Here is a 25,604-nt window from a genome sequence, read left to right as displayed (position 1 = left end):
GATTTTAGAGAAGATCTTAAGTATCAAACACAACCTTTCATTATTAAAGACTACTTTATTACTCTGTCGTATTTCGTTAAACTAAGCAACCAATCTACTTCCTGTTTACATCGACACCCACGCGCATGCCCAGTGTACGTGAAGAGTCACGTGATATTCGTTTTCAGGCGTCTTAGTGTGGACGTATATCATTTCGAAAACGATGTTGAAACGCCGTGTGGACGGAGATAGTTTTTGTTTTGAGATCGTAGTGTGGACATGGCCTTGGTCTCGGTTCAGTCTCGATACACTCTGCTCTCATCTTGGTCATGACTTGACCTTGATCTTGACTGCAGCACTGAATACAATACAAACTGAGTATATTTTACATCAGTTTAAAAATGTCTCCAATTTGTGTGTAAATTGCAGCTTTCATGACTCCCTCATGCAAACCCTTCTGGCTCTGAACGAAAGAGAACACAGTATTGGTTGAAATCCAAAATTGGATATCTCCTACTTGCAAAACAAAAATTCCGTTCTCACCTGAGCTTTTTGTTTTCCTCACTTGTTTATAAGAAACTAATTTTAAAACAGCTGGAAGCCCCTACTGAACAGACATGGAAAGAATGAATGGCATATTATTTGACCATAGGAAAGATAATGCTTGATGATGACAAAATGAAGCAATTCAAAGAGATGTAGAACTAAAATTGTGTGTGTGTGTGTGTGTGTGTGTGTGTGTGTGTGTGTGTGAGTGTGTGTGAGTGAGAGAGAGAGAGTAGAGAGTGTGTGTGAGTCAGTGTGACAGATTGTTCAGGAATGTGATACTTTTAAGTGTGGATTTTAGTCGCCATACATCAACCAGCGACGTTATCTTATATGATGGAATCATGAAATAGCTTTTATAAGTTTGGAAGTAATGTAACCAAACCCCTGTGGTAATAGGCGCGGTATTTAACCAAAAAAGAACAACACTTAACACCAACATCAGTGAAGAGTTCTGTTGTCGAGCACCTACAGTGTCGTGCTTACCCACAATGCTGTTGTAAGTTTTTTTGCACCGTACAGCAACAAGCGTGTCACTGTGGAGACACCAGATGCAAAGGACATGACAGTGTCTTTTTTATCTTCTAACACATTTCAGTGACAAGGAGCAGAGTAGATAATGATTTTAATGTTCAGTATGACTTCAAGTGATATATTTCAGTAATAAAGATTCATGCATTTAAAACACAACATGAAGTAGTCGTTTGAATATTTTGCCAAATAACTCATTTCTTGCCGACAGTTAGATGAAAGCCAATGATTATTTTTCCCAAAATGTCAAACTATTCCTTTAAAATGTGCACCCATTTCCCAAACACACACGCCAACCTGCACAAACAAGAGTTTCTTTATTCAGTAATACAACACGCAATCTGCAGACAACTTAAAGCATATCTGATAACACTTGCAGCTTGTCACATGAAGATATTCAGCGCGCGTTTGATACGCTGAAATGTACAGCCGTCTGTAACAGTCCAAGTGTGCTGGAGGATCAGTAGAAGGCTTTGGCCTGCCCGTCGGGGGTCTGCACAGTGAGGTTGCCCCTGGCCTCTTGGTCCTTCTCAATGGCCTCAAAGAGAGACTTGAAGTTTCCTGCTCCAAAGCCCTGGAGAGAGAATAAGCACACACAGATGGCTAATTACCCGGAGATCTACCGTCTTCTGTGTCATTTGTTATGGCTCTGGGGGGGGAGGCCGTAAAAAAAACTTTGACGTGGGATCGCGACAGGTTCTCAAAGGGTTCAAACACCCACTCACCGGGGGGCTCGCAAATTAATCATGTAAATATTTTCAGAGATAATCTAAAGATCAAGCGTTGGTGGTCGCCCTGAGAGATTCTCTGCTGCGGTTCGGATTCAGTTTCTCACTTTCATGCATTGTATCCACATCTGTAGGCCGAGTGAGATGTTGCAGAGTGACAAGATGTGCCTGTCCTGACAAGCAGAATGTATAGTAGCTGTTATAAATGGAGAGCCACGGGGTGCAACCCAATCCAAAGATCCCCCCTCGATGTGGAGCAGGGAGCCTTTTAATCTGCACGTGTGATGGATTTACTGATCTTTTACAAGTGGGCTACTGTTCACACTGGGTGGGAGCTGCAAACAGGTGTTCAGGAGGCTCTGTCTCAGCCTCTTAAAAGGTGGTGAAGTTAAGAAACAGGACTACAGGCCTGTGGATCCCACCACCAAGACACATTCAACTATACCCTCAGTTTACCAGCTGTACCAGTAGTTTGGGTAACTGGTCCGCGGTACTCACAAAGTGGTTGTTCCGCTGAATGACCTCCAGGAAAAGGGTTGGTCTGTCCTGCACAGGTTTGGTGAAGATTTGAAGGAGGTAGCCCTTGTCATCAAAATCAACTAGGATTTTCAATTCCTTAAAGAGGTAACAGAAAGCTTTTTGTTTAGACAGAAGCAAAAAGGCTGTAAATCATCTCAGGCTTGCTGGAATTGTATGCCTCCTCACCTGTAAACGGTCGAGGTCCTCCTTCACCTTGATCTTGGCGGTTTTAAGATTCTCCCGCAGATTGTTGTAGTACATGTCAGGCGCTGAAAGGAACTCCATCCCTCGGGCGCGCAGGTTCACTACCTGAGTTAAGGCAAAAAAAAAAAAAAAAAAACGCAGGATCTAAAACTTGCCTTTACTTGCAGATTTTGGGGGGGGGGTAGGGGTGTGTGTGTGTGTGTGTGTGTGTGTGTGTGTGTGAAGACGAAGTTTGTGGATTAACATGAAATCTGGTGCAAACGCGGGAGACTCACTGCTTGGATAATGTTTGATGTGTTGAGGGCGATGTGCTGAACACCTGGTCCCCCGTTGTAGTCCACATATTCCTGTGAAAGAGGGAAAGAACATAAAAAGCACTGAGGATGGGCTGTAAACCAGGAGGTGTCACACATTTCGACATTTGATTTTGTTCATTTAGTACCAAATTGCACAACTGTTCCTAAAGCTGCCGGGGGACCCTCTGCGATAAGACCCTGTGATAAACCACTGCAATACACCACTGTAAAGTCACCTGGATTTGTGATATTTTGTTCCCCCTTGCGGGTTCGTTGATGGGCATCTTGATGGTCTCTTCATAGTTGGTCACCACTATGGACCTCAGTGAACTGTACTGCGTGTGGATCTGCTTGTCGTCTATTGACCAGAACCGATGGAACAGCAAACACTTCTGGTACCTGGGAATTGGAGAGCACAAACGTAAAATGTGCTGATGAGCTCTTTTATAGACTAATGTTCTAGAGTAATGATGCACTGAAGCCTGTTTTTGAATACCTGCACTAACATTACCCACTGTGTCAGAGATGGAGTGACCGTGTTTACTTGTCCTTTTGCCCTGTGTGTCTGCTGTTCATGCCGTGTGTACGTGCGCTCATACAGTCTTACCAGTCTGAAATTGGCACCATGTGGTCATCTGGCTGGTTTCCCACCATGTGATCAATAAAGTGCAAACCTCCCGGTGGACTACAAAGAAAATAAGAAAAAAAAAGAAACATTGCATGGGAACTTTTCCATGAAAGTTGTATTTCTTGGAAGCTGTATTTCCATGTAGCATAGAAACGTTAGAGACTCACAGTTTGGCTAACAGAGGATCCCTAAACAGAGGCTCTTTGTAGCCTGGCAGGAATAGGCCTTTGTAGGGACTGAGGTACTCAATGAGTGTGTGTGTTGTATCTCCATACTGAGGAAGAAAACATGAACACACTATTATTCTTCCTTCCCAGTTTCATGTGTGTATTCACACGAGGCTGTCAAACGTGCGTCACTCTTTACGTACCGTTTGGACCACAGCATACTTGACCTTCCCCTGGCTGTCCTGCTCCACCCAGGGTTCCTTCACAATTACAGCTCCTCGCTCTTTAGCCGTCTGTCAGTGGAGTTGTTTTGGGATCAGTTGGGAAATGCAGTTTAACAACAGTTGTTTCTGTCTGCAGACAGCTCATAGAGCCCTCCAGTGGCTAAAGACAGAACATCTCCCCATACATACTGTGATATACTTCTATCTCAGATGAGGCTAATGTTGGTTTCTATGTAAAGTCAGAGGTCACGCTGTCTCTTTGTAGCCAACAGAGGGAGTTTATCCAAACCTCCACTCTGACCGTGAGCTAAAGAGGTCAAAAGAGGCACTAAACATCAAAGCTGCTCTGTCAACACCGGCATGTTTGTCACTGTTTCAACACACACCGAGGACACCGCACATAGTAATTACAATATTACAAATCCGGTTCAGTTTATTGTAAATAAACACAAAGCTTTCTGAAATGTAATTAATGGTGAAGTAGTGTGAAGCCATAATTGACGACAACTCGTTTCATTTCGACCTGTTGCATTGAAACATCGGCTCGTATTCTTCCTCCTTGTCTTTGTTACCTTGATTAGGAAGTCACAGTCCTCCACTTGAAAAGCGATGTCTTTGACTCCGTCTCCATGCTTCATCAAGTGTTCTCCCATCTCTGAGGGAAAATAAAACCATGTTGACATGCTGACATACAGCGTGTTATGTTCTCTGCACGTTATCTTTCGTATAGTCTCAAGTATTGACAAAACTTGCCTTTATTTCCAGGATTTAGTGCCGATTCGTACACAAATATTATCTGTGATTAGAGAGGAGGGGTGGTTCTGAGAGGATAATTCATCATGGATATATTTGTTTATTCAATCAGCACAAGATTCCTGCCTACATACCTTGTCCTGTCTGATGACGTGAGACGCCACCTCCCGGGTGCCGGTCTCCAAACCCTTGTAGGCCAGAGCCTCGAAGCCCATCTTATCGCAGTAGAACGAAGCTGCCTGCAAAGTCATTGTTTTGTTTAAAGTATGTCAAAAGATTGTAAAAAATTATATTTTTCCACAGCTGAAAGTGAAGCATACGCTTTCTTCTCCAATACCTAAAGATGTGAAGTTTATTATCATATTTGACAAATAAAAGCACCAAATCTCATATTTTAAAAGCTAGATCCAGTGTAACTTTGCATTAGAAAATGAAAAAATCGAAATGGTTGTGGATCAATTTTGTGCCGACTCATCGTGTCTTATTTTTTTATTTTTTTGCACAGAAAGTACAGAGGCTGGAAGTCTCAGAGGCTACGGAATAAACAACTCATGGTCATTTTAACTGTATATGAAGAGCAATTAAACAGTTATTATGTAACTTGCAGTTGTTTCTGTAAATTCTGGAACACAGTAACTTATATATACCCGGTAAAAAGTATAAACAAGTATGATACAGACACGGAGCGTTCACACGCTGTACATCTTGATTTCTAAAAAGGTTAACCTCGATCCAAATATGGATTATGTGGAAAAGAATCGGATGTGCTTTTTAACCTGTCACAGATGAAAAGAAAAGTGAACTGATGGTCGTAAGTCAGCGTTTGGACACTGACCTGTTTGGCATTGCCGACCCAGAAGGTGACATGATGAAACTTGACAAACCTTCCCCTTACGTGCTAAAAGGCAAAAGTACAACGGAAGAAAATGAATCAAAGTATCCAACAGTTGAAAGACTACTACAGATATAAAAACACAACACTTTAACTATATGTTTACATTCTTCATGCATTCAAATATTAGTTCAACTAAAGACTTGTATTAAAAGCTCGTATTAGCTGTAGGCTTAGAATAATTCATTTATTCCTACAACATTCTTCTTCTGCAGAACTAACAGTACTGTTAACACTTCAAACCACATCACAGACTCCTGTCCGTCGTCAGAGGCAGCTTTAATCTTACCTTCTCTCCTTTATCAGTGTAGCTTGTCTAAAAAGAAGGAAAAGATAGACATCATCACAACGTCATTCTCAAGTGCTCAGGCTGACCTACAGTCAATAGATCTCTGGTTCTTATCCACTGAGGAGATAATTATCTCCTCAATTACTCAGCTGTGAGAATATCTAATGCCTCCCCCCCTCCCAACTGAGAGCACCTGCTCATCATAATTGAGTCTCTTACCATGCTGTGATTGTAGATGGGCCACAATTCAGAGAAAAGAAAGATCAAAATCACAGTCTGGCCCGTGGGGGTGCAGATAAGTAGTGACTGGATGACCAACTGTGATTGGTCCTTTGGGATCTACACCCACCTGTCCGCCTCCTGCTGCACTTCAGCGAAAAAAGTTCAACAGTAGAAGTTTGGTCATCTCTCCTGAGTCCAATCAGCAGTCAGAGCCTCAGTCGTCATAGAAAACACAAACACACTAACCTCAGCATAGGGGTTACAAATGAGGTACAGATACTACACACACAGTGTGGGATATGTTGTGACTCATTACAACTTAAAACAAAAGGATGCATGCAGAATGTGTAGAACTGAACTGGGAGCGCGCAGCACTAAATAATAATACAGTAATCCTGCCTAATCCTGCTCTACACCAGTTCCTCTGAGAGCCCTCTCTTGTTTTCACCACCAGAGGGTGCAACATGGCCTGATTTAAACAGATAAGCAATCATGTGCTATACAACCAGAAAATTCAGAAATGTCTACGAGTAAATTAACTGGTTTTGAATAATTAATAATTGTATTATTATTCTGAGTGATTACATATTCTATCTAGACCCATTCATTTCCTTTTCATAAGGACTCACACATTGAAATATGGACAAAAACAGGCTGCAATCATGACTTCCACAAGATAATTACAACACCTCATTCTTTCTTGTTTTCAGTGTGCTCTGGATCATCACAGTGTCTGGCATATCAAAAAGCCTGATAATAATAATAATAACAATAATACATTTTATTTATTCAGCGCTTTTCATAATTCTCAAAGACACTTTACATTAAAATCATCATATAAAGGAACGCTATACACTAACATTTTAAAACACATAATGACAGCAAAATGTGCGCACGCAGCGTGTTTGACGGTCTTTGGGGTTAGAGTGAGGCGCTGTTGACTGGTAATGGAGAGCATGTGAGGTCAGGTCCAGGCTGTTACAGACAAGGCTGGTGAACAGAAATAGTGCCTGGCCCCGGCTACAGTGCTGTAAACTGCGTGGGCATGCCAGATGTATGTCCCACTGAGTGTGTGAGAGAGCTCCACGAGAAATCACGAGAAATCAATGATTAATAGCCTATGTTTAAATAAAAATATATTGATTGATTAATTGTTTTGTTCATTAAATGTCAGAAAATAGTCAAACATTCCCATCACTTGTTTCCAGAGTCCAAGTTAACTTTCAGATTGCTTGCTTTGTCCAACCAACGGTTCTAAACCCCAAGATATTCAATTTAGAACACAAAATAGAGGTTAAAAACAGTAAATCAGCACATTTGAGAAGCTGGAACCAGATTGGTTTTGATTGGTAGATGTGAAGACTTTTTCTAAAATTAACTGTGACCTTTGTTTCGACCTCCCTTTCACGCTTCTCTCTTTCACTTTCGTTTCCATTACCACTTATTTTAATGTTTTATAGATCATTGACATCTATGGTTCAACTCATTTACAAAGCTGTTCCTTTCAGTTTTTAAAAATTTAAATTTATATAGTTTAAAAATTAAACCAAAGTCTTGTATAGTTTTAAATAATTGACAACCCTGCCGGGCTGTGCCTGCTATAACAACGCGTGGTTGTGCGCACGTACCTTGTGTTTGTGTGTATCCAGTTTGTGCCGCGCTGTGATTTTCTATTGGTGCGCGCCAGGAGCTGTGTGGCACCTGATTGGCTCCGCTGTGGGTGTGTGCAAGTCACTTGCTTGACTGTTGTTAATCCTGATTGGCCGGTAGGAATTATGTCGCGCTATTGGTCTATAATACTCAGTGTCGTTCTTGGCTATTGGCTGGCGCTTTTGTCATCGCAGAAGAATGCGGAAGTCGTGTAGTCTACTGAGTCACCGTTGTGTCAGCTGATTCTCTCAGAGTGAGTAACTCGATTTATTTTTTAAAATGAAGTAACTTCCACGTAATGTATCGTGTGTGACATGGCCTAATGCTGACATGTTTGTGTTGGACGTGTGGACCTTGAGCCGCTTTGTCGTTTTCTATTCGTAAAAGAGCGAATTTTACATCCAGTATCCGGTGGCTAGCACGATGCTAACGTTTGCAAACACTGCACACACACACACACACACACACTTTCGGTATGTCAACTAGTCGCCTCCTAACACTGTGGCAGTCCGTAGTGAGGCTCTCGTGCACTTTCACTTTCACCATACGTGTCGTTAAACTTTAGCCCCGTTAGTCACACCTGTTGTGTTGTCACGAGTCGAACACAGCACCTGTTATTCTCTGCTCTGGTGGAGCTGGACATTTCTAGTTAGATCTGTGGTTTGGTGAGAGGTATGTAGTCTACCTTGGAATCCCCCTCCTGGACTTTTATTTTATACTTCCTTTTTTTTTAAAATCCTACCCTCATTGTGATTATACTGTTCAGAGTAATGTATTTTGGGAGACTGTTGTGTCGTGTTGAGACATATTTCTAATAATCAAAGAGAAAGTAATCAAATCTAGTGTTTTGTCCACCCCATTTACAAAGGTAGTGGAATAAACTGATTGTTATTCAGCTTTGACTATAGTGGTGTGTGTGTGTGTGTGTGTGTGTGTGTGTGTGTGTGTGTGTGTGTGTGTGTGTGTGTATCAGACTTATCTCTTCATAGCTTCACATAAATGTCCTCAGATGATTACTTGAAAGGATGGAGAAGCGATTGAAATGACAAATCCGTGTGTTTTGAATATCTCTCACCCTGAACCCTAAACTTTATGCATATATGTTAAAGGTCTTAGCTGGTTCCACGGTATTCAAAGTAACGCAAGTGGCACTGAATGTATTTTGCAGAATCGCATCACTTTTCAGTTATTCTTTGATGATAATTACATTTGTATCGTATTTTATTGAGACAAAATATTTGGACAGCTTGCGTTAGGAAGAACGTATCTTTTGAGATGATTGTCGTTGTATTCGATGCAAACGGGGGAAACGCTTTTTGCAGAGAATCATTTTCAAACCTCTCAAAGTAAGTTATCAACAGAAGTTGGCCTATCATATTGGTATATTGTATCAATGCTATCATAGACATGTTTCAAACAATAGCTGGTCCCATAACTGATTTTGATGGAAATGCAGATGGCAGTGGGGATATTATTTTGAAATAGTTTTTGAAGAATCATCAAGGCTGTAAAATTTGGTCAGAAATGTATTATTAGATAAATAAATAAATGACTGTCATGTACAGTACACAGCAGCAAGACGGGATTTGACATGCACAAGTATGCAGAATGCCGGAAGCTTCGCTACCTGGAATTAATAGTAAAACAGCTCACATATTCAGTTTTTCTGCATTTATTTGTTTTAAAAGTATTAAAGAGACAACACCCAAGCAGCTCCTCCCCTGGGGGATTTATTTCCACAAGCATCGCCTATAAACTAGTGTCAGATTGGTAAGGAAGGCGTTGTGGTACGAACGTTTTGGATTTCAATTTGTTTTCTTTCTTGCTGATACAATTTCCCCAAACTTTTTTTTTTTTTTTTTTTTGCAAAAGCACAATGATCACAAAGGGGCAGTTGCAGCCTGGGCGTCATATGTTGTGTGTGTTTGTATGCAGAGGGGAAGAACTTCAGACGAGGTGCACTGTTAAATGAGTTCTACCACCAAATTATGCCTTGATAAAGAAATAGCAATTTACTCTCAAAATGTGATAAATAGTGCGAGCGCAGTCGTTTGAGGAATAAATGTTGCAAATGTTGATTATTAATTAAGTGCGTGGCTAATATGGAGGATTGCTGGCTGATGCCGCTTCAGAGCTGCCCGGCTTTTTGGACTCTTCTGGCTCATTGTTTTGGTTTTACAGGAACGTACTGTGTGGTTCAAACAGCAGCAGGTATCTATTTTTAGCCAACAAGCTCTGCTAAACCCACTGTACACTCTTTCCCCAGCACCAAACTGCACACAAAGTGAGCAACTAACAAGCGAGCATCTAGCGAGAGATCCAGAGAGGTTTCTCAGGGCTCGGTTGAGTCCAAATCGGAGCATAAAGGAGAGTAAACAAAGGACTTGCATTCATCAGATGGCCAGAAACCCAATAACAGTCCATTTTTAGCTCACATGTAAGCCATCACAGCGTTGAAAGTCAATGATATGTCAGGCTGCTGTTGGGTCCTCTTCCCCCCCCAAGTAACCAAATACTCAGTTAAAGCAGCTTCAAAGGTTTGGTCTCCTCGCTATTTCTACTTGATCGTTTCTCTGCTAAATGTGTGTTTGTTTACACACAACTTTTTAAATTGTCTGACACTGTACTCTTTGTTGAGTCACTGGTCACTCACGTTGCTTTGAGTGTGATATTGTACCCTTTTATTTTTTATTTTTGAAAGCAATTTTATGACTGGTTGCCTACATGTGGTGATTTCTAGTTTCCTGGCTGATCCCTTTTGATCAAATGAGTCATAAGTGGAGGTGAGTGAAATGTCGAGTTTGTCCCCTGTAGCACGGGTTCTTTGAGAAGCCGGCACTTAATGAGTAGGAGGGAGAACGCGTAAGCAATAGAGACAGAGCTAGTGAGTGAGCGAGAGAGGGAGGTGTGTCATGCACTGGATTACAACCAGTATGTGTTTGGGAGACGGAGACTACTGCGACTTTTACGAGGCATTGAGCTTTAATTCAACCTTTTGTAAAAAGGGGTAGACAAAAGTTTCAGCAGAAAGTTGTACAGAGCACTGATTCAGCGCTTTAAACAGGTAAGAGGAGACAACTTTAGGAACAGCACTTTTGTGAGTTGAGAGTAGTATTTTCGCTTTTCTTTTTTGGTGGAGCCGTGTGCAAAAGGGGGGTGTGTCTGGCAAAGAAAGTGTCGGGAAGTAAAACGAGAGCACTAAACAGCGAGAAGTTTGATCCGGTTTCAAGTTGTCCTTGTAATCGTGGATTTATAGTCGAGTCCTAAACACAAGAAAGTGAACACTATGTCCATGTTGTGTCTAGCTGTCTGCGGGTTACTCTCTTCAAATCAAACATGCTCTGAGCTGCCTGACTGCAGTATCGGTGTCATTTCGTGACTGACGGTGAGTATTTCACCGTGTTGTTTATTGCCCGTGTGGAGCACCTTTTCGGTGTGTAGGAGTTCTGTGGAGTTTGTCCACGTCTTGCTTCTCCTGCAGTTATCAGTTTGGCTGCTCATAATCTGATGAGGAATGTTGAGTTTGCGTTTCCTGTATGTCGGAGTCTTTCCCGTCGGGGTCGGGTCAGCTCATCCCCTTCAAGGTTTCCACCCCAGCGTCACACTTCACACATGCGCCCGCTTGTCTGTCTGCAGCGCTGCATGTGTGTTTACATTGACTTGACCTGATTTGTAGAGAGCACCGCTTGTCCTTGTATGCACCACACTCCTCTGAGAGCTTGGATTTTATATTATTTATTTGTTTTCGCAGTGGGTTTAACGATAAAATGTGAAGTGCATCCATACTCGACTTCTTCAAACAATGAGATATGTTCTGATTTTAGTGGCAGCTTTCATTCTACTTACTGTACTTTTCGACCAAGGAAGGTTGTTTTTGTTTTTTTTGTAATCCAGCACGTAAAGCAAATCACACACACACCCCAATCGCCCACATGCACACAATCATGTACACACACACACACACACACACACACACACACACACACACACACACACACACACACACACACACACACACGCACGCAATGTCTGAAGTTAGTATGTTTTTGTGTTGGCAGGAGCCATCGCTGGCACAGCAGAGCCCAGTAGACAGGAGGAGAGGGAGGGATCGGAAGAGGAGCGCCCAGACCAACTGTCTACAGCCCTGGCTGGCAGCATGGTGAGCCAGTCCCTCTATATATTGTTTATGTTGTACTCTCGACACCCTACCTGCTTTCAACATAATGGACAAGCTGGGACTTTTTCACACAGGGTATTGCACAATAAATCTTACAGGCCTAAACGAAGCACGGGCTTCTGAGACACGTTTACCAACAGGACTCAAAACTTTTGTCACTTTTTTTTAACTTGCCAGAAATGTGCTTTAGGGCTACGCTGTTACATGATAATTTAGACAATGTATCCATTGTCTAAATTACTTTTCTTTCTTTTTTTTGTATTCCAAATATGATACGATATAATATTGCAATGTTCCACTTACGAGTCGGAGACAGAGTGAAGTCTTTGCAAGAGGTTTATTAACACAAACAGTCAACAATAGTGCCGAGCTACTCCAGCGAACATTATCGGTCTTCGTACAGTGTTTTCATCAACTCTCTTCTTTGTTGGTTCTGGTCTAACGAACTTGACTAGCTCCCGACACAGAACAGGTAACCCCCTCCTCCCCTCTGCTCTACCAATCACAGGGACGCACCTTGACTAACGTGTCCAGTGCATCCCGTGATTGGCCAGAGAGCGAGGCGACAGCCTGACTCCTCTACTACCAGCTGTTACTCTACAGGGTCGCTACAATATTGAAAGAAATACAGAATCTTCCACAAAACGAAGTGTTCTGCTCTTGTTTATCAAATGCAGGAGTAAGAACAACATTGCTTTAAAGAGGGGACAACTTGTCCATGAGCAGAGACGTTGGGTCCATTCCTCCAGAAGCCAGTGAGGGAATCATGTAACTGTCGCTAAATAAGCGGCTCACGCTAGTCGTTCATGGTCCCTGCACATATGGAGGCTGGGATCTTTTGGGTACGTAATAACAATTTAGCGACAGTCAGCACTAAACAGGGATTTGTAGAAAACCAATTTGAGTGAGTGAAAGTTGATCGTCCATTAGCAGTGTCCTCAGCAGCGGTTACAACTTGTATTGCTTTTTCATTCAGGAGCGGGCTCCTGCATCAGTAAACGTGTTGCATAGCAGCTAACAGTCTGTGATGTAGCTCCCCGACACACGTCTCCTGTTCACGTGGAGAAGCTCGTGGTGAATCAGCTAAATGACCAAAGAGTGAAACCAAATGCTTGCGCTATATGTCGGTGTCCACCCAAGATGCCCGGGGCATCACTCTGCCACAGTTGAGCTCTGGATCTGTTTATTTCTGCCGACCGCCCTCTAGTGGATATCACTGTCTGTTCAGCTCTGTAGAAGATCTAGGACTCAATGGGTTTTGTATTACGTAACATTGGCATGGAAGTAATTGGTGCAGAAAGATGGAGAAATATCTGCGCCGATTGAAGTTGCCGCATGCACTGTTTGGAAATGCTGAGTCTCACATTTTGCTATACCTGAGAAGAGCAGCGGTTTGTCTAATCATGCCGCAGATGTGGGCCTTAGGGTTATAATTACACTGAAGCATTCAACATGCAAAACTACTTATAGGTCACAACTCTACTCACATTTTACAAGAGCACTGCAAGCTGTGCATTGTATTTGAAGGTAATTATTGAGTGTATGTGTTGTGGCTTGATGACTATATGTGACTCTAGGCTCAGTTTCTGAGAGCTTAAGAAATGTACATAGACACAAGTACTCTTAATTGGATGTTGAATGCAAATTCCCCTTCAAGTTTAGCATCAAATACTGAAAATACTGTATGTTGTAATTTGCGTTTTGAAACCGATGGCACCATTATACTGTATAACTTTGGAGAGAGCCCCGGCCACATGATAGCCGGTTCCCATTCACTTTCTCAGTGAACGCACACTAAATGTGCTTCAGCCAAGATACACGGTGCTTTAAGAGAGGGGGAAGCTTTGACCAGATGAATGGCAAATTCCTCTTGAAACTAATGGACGCAGCTTTTGTGGGACAGAAATAGGAAGTGTAACAGGAGGATGTGTGTCCCGAGGTTCTGGTCAACGGGCTCCACAGAATGCCACCGTGGCCAGCTGCCCAGCTTCAGGCCTCTTTTGTGGGACACGCAGTCGAGCTCTGGGCTTTAATTGATGAACAAATAATGTGCCCATCAAGGCACATAAAAGGGGAACGCAGACCTGGGCTCGTCCTGTGTCGGTTTCATACCATTCTGCTGTCGGTACACTCAACAGTGAAGTCTGGTGTACTGACCAGAATACGTTTCTACATCTCTGCAATTAAATCAATGGAGACCATCAAAAAAAACATATTTGAAGTTAAGTTAGTCTGTGATGGACAGATGCACAGACATCCGTATTATTTGTATACAACATGAATATAGGTCATTTTTAAGTGTATCCACAGCTATTGATATTTCTGTCTGTTCTCTGTTGTTGATCTACGGGTTATTTGCTGAGGTGGGATTGTGAGACATTTGTTCCACAGGTAATGTGATCCCTTTAACTCGTCTTGCGAAGCAGCCTTTAATTGCTTCCCAGCCTCCAGTTTTTTCCGCTGAAACAAAACGGGAAGTATTGAATTCATACTGTCGTCCATTCATGCTGCCGCATTGTTAAGGGGAGAATGCGAGCATGGAAAGTAGGACAAAGGGGTCGTTTTACCCTGCCCTCAGGGCCCACAATGCATTGTAAAGCTACCTTGGTGGGGTTGTGGAGAACTAGCGAGAGAAGTTTCTGTGTCACTGCTCCACATATGATGTTACCTGCTCTCATAAGGATGCCGTCACTTGTATGTGTGATGTGGTTTTTTTTTTTGGTTTTTTTTCAAAACGCACTAAGCAGACAGCAGAAGGTCTCCGTTAGGGTTGTAGTTGAAGCCAGAGGGTTCATTCCAGGTTGTGGTTAATGATTTGTATGTCACTTTGGCTTCAGGCGCTGTTTGAACCTGCTCTGGTTCCTGACGTCTGGCTGTCAGGCTCTGGTTCCCCGTTCCTCCTTCATTCATTCAGAAATAGTGATTTCTGTGTTTTTTTTTTTTTGTTTTTTTTTTTGGTCATCGCCTGTTGACCAGAGCTATTGTATCTGTGAGGGGGTTTTGCTCTACAGTTTAGTTACATGGGTGAGCACTTGAGGCGACTGTGGCTCAGTGGTAGAGCGAGTCGTCCTTAAATCAGAGGGTCACGGGGGAATGACGTAGTGTTAAAGCGCTTTGAGTGGTCGTAGGACTAGAAGAGCACTATACAAGTCCATTTACCATTGTAGTCATCATATTGGACGGCCTACATGTTAATGCTTTTAATACATAAGTTGTTTCAGACTAAAAACTCTGATTTGTCACAGTTAGATGTACGACTCTGTCATACAAATAGGACACATCACAGACTGCTGCATCATTTTACCAACAAAGTTATTATAATTAGTTATTATAAACACTTGTTTCCAGCAGATTGTAGAATAGTTACAGGATATGTCTTATATGATTTTTGTAAAAGGCACCAAAAAACCCTTTTTACAGACACTTAAACGTGTATGTGCAAATATCTTCTGGAGTTTGAATAGCTCCGTATAGTCTCCTAATGCCTCCTAATTTATTATTCATGTCCTCTTCTATAGCTGTGTGTCAACATGTGGGCTGACGCTCTGCGTTGGTGACTCACTGTCCTCCTTTCCTAAAATAAAAACTGACACACGAGGCCAAATCTGGTGCTCACTTTTGCGACCTGTTCGGGCGGGGCAGGGGGGATCTGAAGGAATTTTAGGAATTCAGAAATTCCTAAAATGCTCTTATTAAAATTACATATAAAGTAAAGCTGATTTACATAAAGCATATTTCAGTTTTGAATGATGTACCTGCTGAGGTTATTACTGAAGGTCTGAATAAAGAGTTTAAAAAGCTTTCTTTATAGTGTTGCGAGCTCATTAAGGGGGAAAGCACACCACACTTCCAAACTTGATGAGGTTGCACTTGTCCAGGATACATTTGTCAATCTTTGGGATTTTGCCAAAGAAATAAACACTTCAAACTGTGGCGCCAAACGATTTTTCTGTCACGCATCACAAGACGGAGAGGCCGGCATAGCTGCTACAATCCGTCTGCCTCTCGCTCACACAAGCACGTGTTCCCTGATAACGCACGTATACCAGTACGGGTGTTTTAGTAAAGCTGGTATTTTGGTGCTTACGCGCGATGCGTTAAGCTTTATTTCACTTTATTTCTCTCTGGGATAATGTCACAGGTTTACCATGTGACATGAAAGTAAATCTCTGTACGTTGTGCTTGATTTGTGGAAGTGCATTTTACAGACGCAGAGTCCATTTACCTGATGAGATGAAAGTCATACTGCACACGAGTGCAATTCATCATAAGGCTCTAGCTTCTAATATAGTGCCATATTATGCCAACTTATTATAAGTTTAAAGATGATTCAGACTAGGCATTAAAAAATGGTGACGATTGTGAATTTGGATCTATCAAATCTGCATGAAATGGTCTTTTTTTGTTTTGTTCAATAGCCAATATCAGTGTAGAGTAGAATAATCTAGAAACAAGTAATTATCTTGAGTGCATTGTATTGATGGATGCTATAACATTAGCAAATGTTCCCACTAAACCATGATTAAAGGGTTAAAACGAAAACCTTTTCTTGCTCAAACAAACCCAAGTACGAATAGGTGCAACTATAATAAGAACTAAACTGCCAAATAACGTTTGAATCACAAACTAATGCAGTTGCATCTAGTTTCAGTTTTCATTTACAATAACTGCGGACCGACAGTAGATACTGATCTGAGGGCTGTGCAGGGGAAATCTGTTGAATGAAATGCTGACACGTCTTTCTGTTGCATAACGATTCCCCTGTGATTTGTAACGTCCATACTGAGTTGCTGTTGATATCCTGTGCGTGTTATGATGGTATCTGTATTTTAAATACAGCAGAAACCTGAATTGTCTGTAAATTCAGTATTGATACACATTGTGGAGGCCTGTGCATGCACTGTAAAATAAGATGTAGGTTTTACATCTTGCTGATGGCTGTAATTCTATGAAAATCACAGATATCCTTTATAACTGACCCTCTGAGCAGAAGCACTGTATAGAAATACAAAGTCATAACATTAGTGTACTTTTGTAATTATACACATTATTCAGGACCTATTGCGGATGTAGCTTTATGGTCTGTTTAGAGCAGATCGTAGTCTTAATGATAGCATTAGCAGTAGGTAGCACATTTTAACAGTGGCTTTGTTAGCCTGGAGATGGAATATGTAGCTACATCTACCAGTATAACAGCTCTTACAATGACTGTCAAGGAGTGTCTAGAATCCAGGCATAATTCAATGTGTGCACCACCTGACCCTACAAAGCTTTAATATCAGGTGCAGTCATGGAGATGTATGAACGGCAGCAAGTTCCTCTAAAGGCAGTGGGAATGTGTCTCTTGGAGCTACATTTGAATTGTCTCACCTCTGAGACAAGTGAAACAAATATACTTATGGTTTCTTTACATGGATTACACTCAACTACAATAAATGATTACAATTACAGCGCACCCCCCCCCCCCCCCCCAGTAGTGAATCCTATTTATTAGCGCTGCGCATCCAGCCTATGCTGTGTGTACTACGTTATACATGTTACATAATGTGTGTGTGGGGGGGGGGGGGTCATACAGCTGAAGGCGGGTGGCTGTCACGACTCTGCCGGGGAGGAGGTTGGGGTAAGAGGGGGAAGGGCTGTCGTCCCCCGTCCCCCTGTAGTGTAATGTTCACTGTATGCACCCTATACACACAGTGACCTTCCCTGGTTTTAAGCACTATTCACTGCAAAAGACGCGCTGCACTTGTGTAGGACAGCGCTACAAAGACACTCAAGAGACAGGTGAGGGTGAATTTCTCTCTGTGTAATGCTGTGTCACTGGAGATCTCCGCATATTCTCCTCAGCACCCTCCCTCCCTCTGTCCTCTGCCACGCATTGTCCTCCTGCACTAGATCAATTGCTGCCAATGCAACGCTTTTTGTGATGGGACACTGTCCCGACCCCCTCGCAGGGGTGTCTCTCTGTTCCCCTGTTTGTGCGTGCGAGTTTGCTCCAGGTTGTGTGCCGTGTTCAGCATAGCCTGTGTGTGCACAGCTGCTAGCATACAGTGTGTACCCTTGGGCAGGAGACACAGAATACTGCAGATGGTCACATGGCGCATGTATGGCGGTCGGAGCATCTTCTGGTTGCCGGCGGTACTCTAAGCTGTGCCGCCTTGTTGCTGAGGAACACGCATATTTACAAGGGGATGTCGGTGAAGGGTGAACGAGGAAGGGGTGGGGGAGGAGTAAAGGATGAGAGGGAGACAAGGGGAGAAATGTGAGCATGTGTGAGAGAAAGAGAGGTAGATGCGCATGCAGAGGGTGGAGCTTAGCATCAGGCAGTTCCCTCTGTCTTGCTCTCACTCCTGCTCTCTTCTAGCAGTTTCCCCCCCATCCATTCGCTACATGGGAGATGGCACATCTGCAGTGATTTCATCACTTTAGCATTCTCCTCATCGCTCAGCTGATCGTGTGGACCGCCGCTCTTGTTTGTACCTTTTTTATGGACCATCCTCCCTCTTTCAGCACTGCCGTCAGACACCAACGTGCTCTCTCTCTCCCCGCTCTGGGAGCGGTGGGGGGGGAGGGGGGGGTGAGGTGGCTTCCTGAATGAGAGCCGGGACTGGCGTGTTGGCTCACCGCAACTTCTGAGAAGAGGGAACGGGCCAGAGGTGCGGTGGGGGTGGGGGGTGAAGAGGGTCGGCAGGAAGAGGGGTTCGGACCGGACGAGGGGTGGACGGGCTCCGGCAGGGAGAAGGATGGTGATGCCGGCTCCTCGTGCTCTGCTCGTGCTGCTGCTCTGTAGGCTGTGTGTCGTTCAGGCACAGCCCGGCCTCTCCTCAACATGAGCTTCGCAGGAAGGGTGTCCTGCTCCATGCTCGACTGCTTTGTAAGTCTACAGGCTTTTCATCTTGGTGGTCACTTTTTTGTTTGTGACTAGTTTGTGATGGTTGTCTAAAAAGCCCTCCCTTACCTAACGTACGTGCGTACGTGCGTGCGTGCGTGCGTGCGTGCGTACGTGCGTGCGTGCGTGCGTACGTGCGTGCGTGCGTGCGTGCGTGCGTGCGTGCGTGCGCGTGTGTGTCCGCCCGCCTGCCCACCCGCCGGCCAAACTCACGTGAGCGCTGCAGTTATTAGTGAGAAACTCACTCCATGTCTTTTTAAGCGTGTGATGATGAAAAGCTAATCAACTCCTCATCACTCACCTCTGTTGTGTGGAGGACCTTGAGCTGCCGGTGTGTTGATTGGCAGGGAGGGCCTGTCAGGAGTAAGATGTGTAAAGTGTGTGTGTGTGTGTGTGTGTGTGTGCGCGCTGAGAGCGAGCACATTGTGCAGTCACGGTCGCAGCCTTAGAGTGGTGAAGTATGCTGACTGCAGCAGAGGACCTGCATCTAGCGCTCTGTGCTATGGGGATGCTAAGGGGATAGAGGACTCGGTGTTTCTCTTAGTTTGCATCTTAAGACAGAGTGGGGAGAACATTGAGGGGGGTCTTAGCCTCATGTCCGTGGGTCTAAATGATCTGATGATTCAGCAGTTAACCGCCAAGCTTTTCAGTCATGTCCACTGTCTGGGCCTACAGCATTAATTGGTGGATTAATAGGCTCTTTTCAACTAAACACATTTTTTTCACGATGCCAGATTTTCCTTATTATTGTTATTATTATTATTATTATTATTATTATTGTTCATTTTAGTGCACTACAATACTATAAGACTTTCCAAACTTTGTAAAAACATCACACATTTGTTTCTCATTCATATATTTAGTATTGAGGTAATTTTCTCTGAATTTTCTAAGGATGACAAAACTGGCATCTTATAACTGTGTGGGAATGTTTTTATAGTAAGAGATGCCAAATGTCATTGAAAAACTGTTCAAACTTCAGCAGGTCTGATTTGTATAAAACTCAAATGTTCCTCTCAGTAAAAACGTAGATACTGGAAATGTAACGCGCACACACACCAACCAAAGGTCTACAGCCAGGCTAGCGGCTCTCCGCACATTTTTGCTTCGTGCTAGCATTAACATGCTCACAATGCTAACATGCTGATGTTTAGGAGATATAATATTTACCATGTTTACCATCTTGTGTTGGCGTCAAACATTTGTTAATTATTACTCAACACAAAGTACAGCTGAGGCTGATGGGATATTAATGGGATATGATTTGTTTCGCATTTGTTTGGTCATAAACTAAGGAATTTTACAAATTTAAATTCCAGCCCGATGAATGCGCTGGATTCATCCTGAGTGGGACATAAATGTGTGTGCCAAGTATTACATCAATCCAGCCAGTAGTTGTTGAGAGATTTCACTCAAAACCATAAATGTCATCCTCAGTGTGACACCGGAGTAAAAGTCAGGAGATCACCTAAATCACTGGCAACCATGAATGGCAATATAACATTTTGTGCCAATCCATTCAGTGTATGTTGAGATGTTTCACTGGATGAAAAATTGAGGATCACCAGAGTCGGTAGGATTCATTATTTGGGGACTATGACTGTTCATGGCAATCCATCCATTCATCCTTTTGGTGGATAACAATTATTGAATAAACTTTTTTTATTTGTTGAGACATTTTAGTTTGGACTAAAGTGGGTGGATAGACTGATTGACCAACCGACAGACGGACATTGTCATTCATAAAGCCATGGCGAACAATGTTGGCAATAAATGATAACATTATATAAATCAGTTTAAATGATACTGGTGAAACTATGAATCTGTGTTTTGTGTTGTACAGTTCGGCGCACAGACCAACTCTATCTAGACATTAGCATCTAGCATTTCGGCATTGCCCAATGTGATGCTAACTAACAACAATCAATGTTAGCGTTGGGAAAACTCGTCTTTATTTCCTATCATTGCTTCTTCCAGAGAAAGCGACGTGTTGGTCGTAAAGTTGTCAGTTGGATCAGGGAGAGCGCAGCTGCTGCTTCCTTTTCCTCGTTCCTTTTTGCGACCCGACATGGTCAGGCGTTCCACAATTTATGATCCCTCTTTTATACGTCTGTGGCGCAGCTGAGTCGACAGTTCCTCTTCTGCGTCAGTATCTGTATAATTTAGTGTCCACGTCTTCTGTCACTGATGTGGATCACAGCTCTGTCAGTCTTTTCCTGTGGAGGAGGCCTGCAGCAGCATTGTGCTAAGTTTTTCGTCATGACCATTTTCTGTGATCCAACTATGGGGAAAAAAAAAAAAAAGCCTCTTGGGTAACCGTTCCCTCTATCCCCAACAAATCATGTTTATCTCTCTCTGCGATATGTTGTCTGCACCAAATGGAACTATAAAAAGCCTAATTGAATTGCTTAAGATTTTTCCATGACTCAGATTCTATCAACCCACCAGCTAAATGAATTAAGTATAAGCACAGCCAGAAGCTTTTTGGGGATGTGCTTTGGGCTGTATATCTTCTTGCACCCGTGGTACTGGTGATGGGTCTGGTATTGGGTCTTCCAACTCTGCCTGACACCAAGAACGCAACTCTGTTAAGTAGTACACGGTATATCAATGTGGGAGGAAGTTATCAGGAACATCTCATCCTGAAAGAGGGAAAAAATGCAACAATATGAGACGAAGCATTTGGTTTTTTTTTTAACGAGAAGAATGTTCTTTAGATAAGATAACTCGGCACTTTTTGTGCTCTTTCTCAGTATGTACTGCCTTAAATATTTGTCTATACGTTCCTGGTCTCTGTCTTTTCACTGTTAACTTTAATTACCATCCAGAATAAATTGTTTTCTTAATTGAAGATTTTCCTGCTCACTGCTACAAATCGTTGCCCAATTGTTTCTGATCAATTGTGCTTACTTATCGAAAGCGCCGCCCCTGCCTCGTGTCCTCAGCTCTTTGAGTCCGGCCCGAAACTAAAATGGGAGTGATCATTCAGAACATGGTGGTCTATGAAATATTTACATGGTCTGAGAGGGAACGGGGGGGGGGGGAGAGAAAGGAAGTGCATTTGGGAAGACTTGCCATACTCTGTCATCTTTGATCTTGACCCATTATTTAGGCTGCACTTCCTAAAACAAGCCAGGAAAGAATATCTTCCATCTTGATTGTTTTTCATTTCTTATTTGCTGCTTTTCATTCTGCCCCGTCACTGCATCCTCTGTTTCCTCCCTTGTCCTTTTCTTACTTCCTAACGTGTCATTTGAGGTCATTTTTCACACTTCGGACAGTGAGCCAAGCTGTGTTTGCTTATGTGTCGAACACAGCGACTAACTGTCCAACTAAAAGCAGACGTATAAGTACATGTTCCCCACATGTTTAGGAGGTCACCTCTGCATCATGTAGTGCTTCTCTAATCTGCACAACTCTAGGACAAAGCCCCAGTCAGATTAAGTAAATAATCTGGTGAGACGGTAAATTGTTTCCAAAAGCTTCGGAGAGAACGGGACTGTAAAAAGAGGTTGTAGTATCCATGGCAACCAGACACTTATTGATGAAGACTGGGCCTTTCTCTTCCTGTTCTACCTTCTGTGTTGTCATCTGTCCATTCACTCAGAAATCTCTGGAAGATAATCTTTCAAATATGCTTTCCTCAGATGATTACAACCTCAAATTCGGCCTGCAGGTTCTTAACACACACACACACACACACACACACACTGTTACCCTGCTGTAGCGGAGCTGTCTAGTCAGCTGCTAGCTGATAATAACACTGTAACAGCACTACATGTAATCAAGACGTTGCATGTGTTTATGACATAATTATCATTGGAGAAATGCATGGAGGCGTATGTGTGCATGCCTGTCAGCTCCAGCTTTTTGATTGCCTGGTGGACAAAGGTGGGGGAGGAGGGTGCGCAGGCTCACAGCAGTGACGAAGCAAAAAAAAAAAAACGTGTCGGGCACAGGACAAGCTGTGCTCCATCATTGTGAGTCGGTCAAAGAATATTCTGTTTTCCTTTTAATCTGCTGTAAGCTGATTGTCTGTCTGGTTGTGGTCACACAATGCAATGGACCAGAAAGCAGTGCCCCGCCGTTTGTGTTTGCATGGAAATGTAATGACAGAGTAATGAGCCCCGTCTTGAGCAAAGTGTTGTCTGCCATGTGAAGAGACTTATGAAGCTGAAATATCGAGGTCATCAGAAGGAGAGCACTCAGTTGCTACAAGTCTTCCTCAATCTCCACTGCTGTGTGTGTGCTTTAACGCAGCTCTGGTTTCTTTGAACTGCCATAATAACGTATCTGGTAAACAATTTCTATGTTCAGCATCGATGCATTTGTATAAGCCGTTCTGTGTTAAAAGTCTGTGTCAGGGATTTATGGAGCAACAAAACGCATACATAACTATTTTTAGTATTTTTATTTTTTTTTTATTTTTTAACCTTATAAAGTACTGTGTTCTAGCGGGCTTCTCGGAGGAGTGCAATGCCAGTGCTGCGCCATAAGAGAATTGAGTGAACGGTGCCAAGTATCAACCAGATAGTGCAGCACAAGACGTATCGGATCCAAGGGAGTGGATGGATTATTGACAGAGGACGTGTAAAGATTGAATGTTCCTCTCAACTCATTTGTATTGAATTTCCAAAGGGGAGTTCCTGTAGAGATAGCTTCTCCAGTAAGATATGACTCCTGTCTGGCCTGACACAGTTAACTTTATTTCCTTTTTAAAAAAAAAAAAGGAAAGGAGTCTGTGGCTGCCCAGCAACAGTGTGTGACATCAACGTTTAATGACCCGACCCCCTGCAGGACACCTCTGACTGATGGGCCCTGTCATGCTCTAGCCATTCTCAGGTGAAAACAAGTCAAATTTATGACGCACAGCTGCCTCATTCGTCTGATCCTGATGGCGGACTCGGGTCAAAGGTCAAGAGATGAGCAAGGTTGCATTGCAGAGGGAATCGGAGGACCGGTCTGAAAATGAGGCTGTTGGCGTCAACTAGAGTAGTTGATACAAGAGAGTTAGCTCATTTAAAAGATGTTGACTGTTTGTAAACAGATACAAATATGTATCTGGTATAACTACAAGTCTAGTAGTGAGGCTAACCATCTTTGAATACTCTGTGAACACTTCCTATTCTAGTGACATTACATGAATGCAGCATTATGCTAGAAAAAAGATTCCACCTCCTCTTCACATTGAGTGTGTCACATTAGGATGGAACGACGGCATTAGCATGAACATAAAGGCATCATTTGAGGGAAATGAAGCCAACAGAAAAACCAGACGGCACTTAGCATTGGGCCATCTTTTAAGGAGCGGAGACGTCTCAAACAGCCTTGACACCAACCTCCATGGCTGCCATCAGCCCTGGCCATTTACTACAATTTATGGTATAGAAGTAGAAGGTAGACTGGCTTTGTGTAGTGACTTATCCCATCAATCTCTCCCACACAGACTTCCCACACCCATAGTGAGCCTTCAATACAAACTCGGCATCGGCAAAGGATTCTCCACCCGAGGACTTCTACATTCAGGGCTGGAATCATTTGGATTCATTTTAAAATAGTGAAAAATGTCTGTACACTCTAAAACCCAAAGATGTTAAGTTCACTGTCGTACATAACATAAAGGATCCTCAAATAATTTATATTTTTTGCATCTTTTAAGGTTAATCAATCATCGAACAAGTTGCCGATAAAGTTTCTTAACTAATCGATTCATCTTTTCAGCTCAGCTCGTATTCCCTCTTGACTTCTTTAGTTGTTTAAATAAGACAACAGATGTTATTTGACTTGATTGCAGTAATGAGCTGAGGGTGTCTTTGGTCATTTGAACCCATTCATTTGTCAACATCTCATGGTGACCAGTTTTACCCCTTGTTCACATTCAAACGTGCACATGTCATGTTAGCATTAAGCTATTACTTTGTTGCTGAGCCTGTAGACTGTCTGTAGGCAGCCGATAGAGCTCCTCTGCCCTCTGTCAATAAAGCCGGCGTGTCAAAGAAGCTGATAAATTATGCTTTGGCCATTATATTCCTATGATCGCTCTGCCTTTGAAATCCGATGGTGAAAAGTTGGTTTCTTGTTGCTGGAGGTGGGTGGTATGTTTACCATGTGGATTCATCGCTGGCTTTGGCTGACGGGTGAAATGATTAACATGGCAGGAGGTCTGCATGGTGAGACATCAAGGGCTTTCCTGCTATAATATATGACATGTTGCTGTGTTGTTGTTTTTTTGTCCAGGGACACAAGTCTTTAATTAGCAATAGACGCACCTGAGTCAGTTCATGCTGCCTCCCTCTGGTCCCCCTTCAGGACTCCATTGCTGTTTTCATTAAGGAACAGCATCGACATACGGTCGTAGGCGCATGGAGAAGCCAAATCTAGCAGAGTAGAGGTAGCAGTGTTCAGGCAGCCAGGAACCAAACTGGGTTTATCCTTAACCGCTGAGGTAACTCAATAGCTGCAAGGAAGGAGTGAAAGACACGGCTGCAGGTCATAGCAGACGATCATGATCCTGGATCGTGTTAGCGTTCTGTATACAGGGAGCAGAATCCTTTGTTACATGTTAACATCCCATCACAAATATCATCCAAAATCAAGATGCTGGTATACATGTAAATGCACTTTCTGTGTACTTATTTAGTGCAACATTTACAGGGTAAAACCTTGTTCTGTCAGTCTGAGAGGAGCACAACCTGCAAGGACCGGGTTGACTGCCTCTTTATTCCGCTCTCGTTCCCACCGTTGCTGCTTCTTGAGGTGTTTCAGTCTAATTTTAGCCATTATAACACACGTGCACTTGATAAGACTGTATTTGGAGGTTTAATTTTCCAGCAACCTTTGAAATGTAACTTTGAATTAGTTTACATGGAAACAGGTTAAGTGACCTCAGCAAAGGAATCGTTTAAACTGTGTA

At 42.9% G+C, this 25,604-nt stretch overlaps 2 protein-coding genes across 6 annotated transcripts in view; one reads left to right on the top strand and one right to left on the bottom strand.

Moving 5' to 3' along the window:
* Positions 1 to 1,148: 1,148 nt before the first annotated feature.
* Positions 1,149 to 6,011, bottom strand: hpda (4-hydroxyphenylpyruvate dioxygenase a). The gene is made up of 14 exons (XM_031857342.1): positions 5,976 to 6,011; positions 5,757 to 5,783; positions 5,411 to 5,473; positions 4,710 to 4,814; positions 4,576 to 4,618; positions 4,395 to 4,477; positions 3,802 to 3,891; positions 3,599 to 3,705; positions 3,411 to 3,488; positions 3,040 to 3,202; positions 2,783 to 2,854; positions 2,490 to 2,612; positions 2,283 to 2,399; positions 1,149 to 1,630 (listed from the first exon to the last, which is right to left on the bottom strand). The coding sequence occupies exons 1-14, from the start codon at positions 5,976 to 5,978 to the stop codon at positions 1,517 to 1,519; spliced, it is 1,188 nt and encodes a 395-aa protein (XP_031713202.1). The 5' UTR covers positions 5,979 to 6,011; the 3' UTR covers positions 1,149 to 1,516.
* A 1,797-nt stretch (positions 6,012 to 7,808) lies between these two features.
* The window catches only part of mtmr4 (myotubularin related protein 4), a 38,362-nt gene continuing 20,566 nt past the window's right edge, over positions 7,809 to 25,604 (top strand). For 2 of the 5 annotated variants that reach the window (XM_031856997.1, XM_031856998.1), the window contains exon 1: positions 18,632 to 18,676. In XM_031856997.1, the coding sequence (XP_031712857.1) occupies positions 18,632 to 18,676 (45 nt within the window). Of the gene's footprint in view, positions 7,882 to 7,910; positions 10,693 to 10,778; positions 11,014 to 11,686; positions 11,788 to 18,631; positions 18,677 to 25,604 lie in introns of those variants that run through there. The other 3 variants (XM_031856999.1, XM_031857000.1, XM_031857001.1) reach the window with 3 other exon arrangements.

Source organism: Anarrhichthys ocellatus, unplaced genomic scaffold (genome assembly GCF_004355925.1).
Source record: "Anarrhichthys ocellatus isolate YVR2014 unplaced genomic scaffold, GSC_Weel_1.0 scaffold18, whole genome shotgun sequence".
NCBI classification, from domain to species: domain Eukaryota; kingdom Metazoa; phylum Chordata; class Actinopteri; order Perciformes; family Anarhichadidae; genus Anarrhichthys; species Anarrhichthys ocellatus.
The sequence above is the reverse complement of the archived record's forward strand: the minus strand, read 5'-3'. Positions and strand labels throughout refer to the sequence as shown.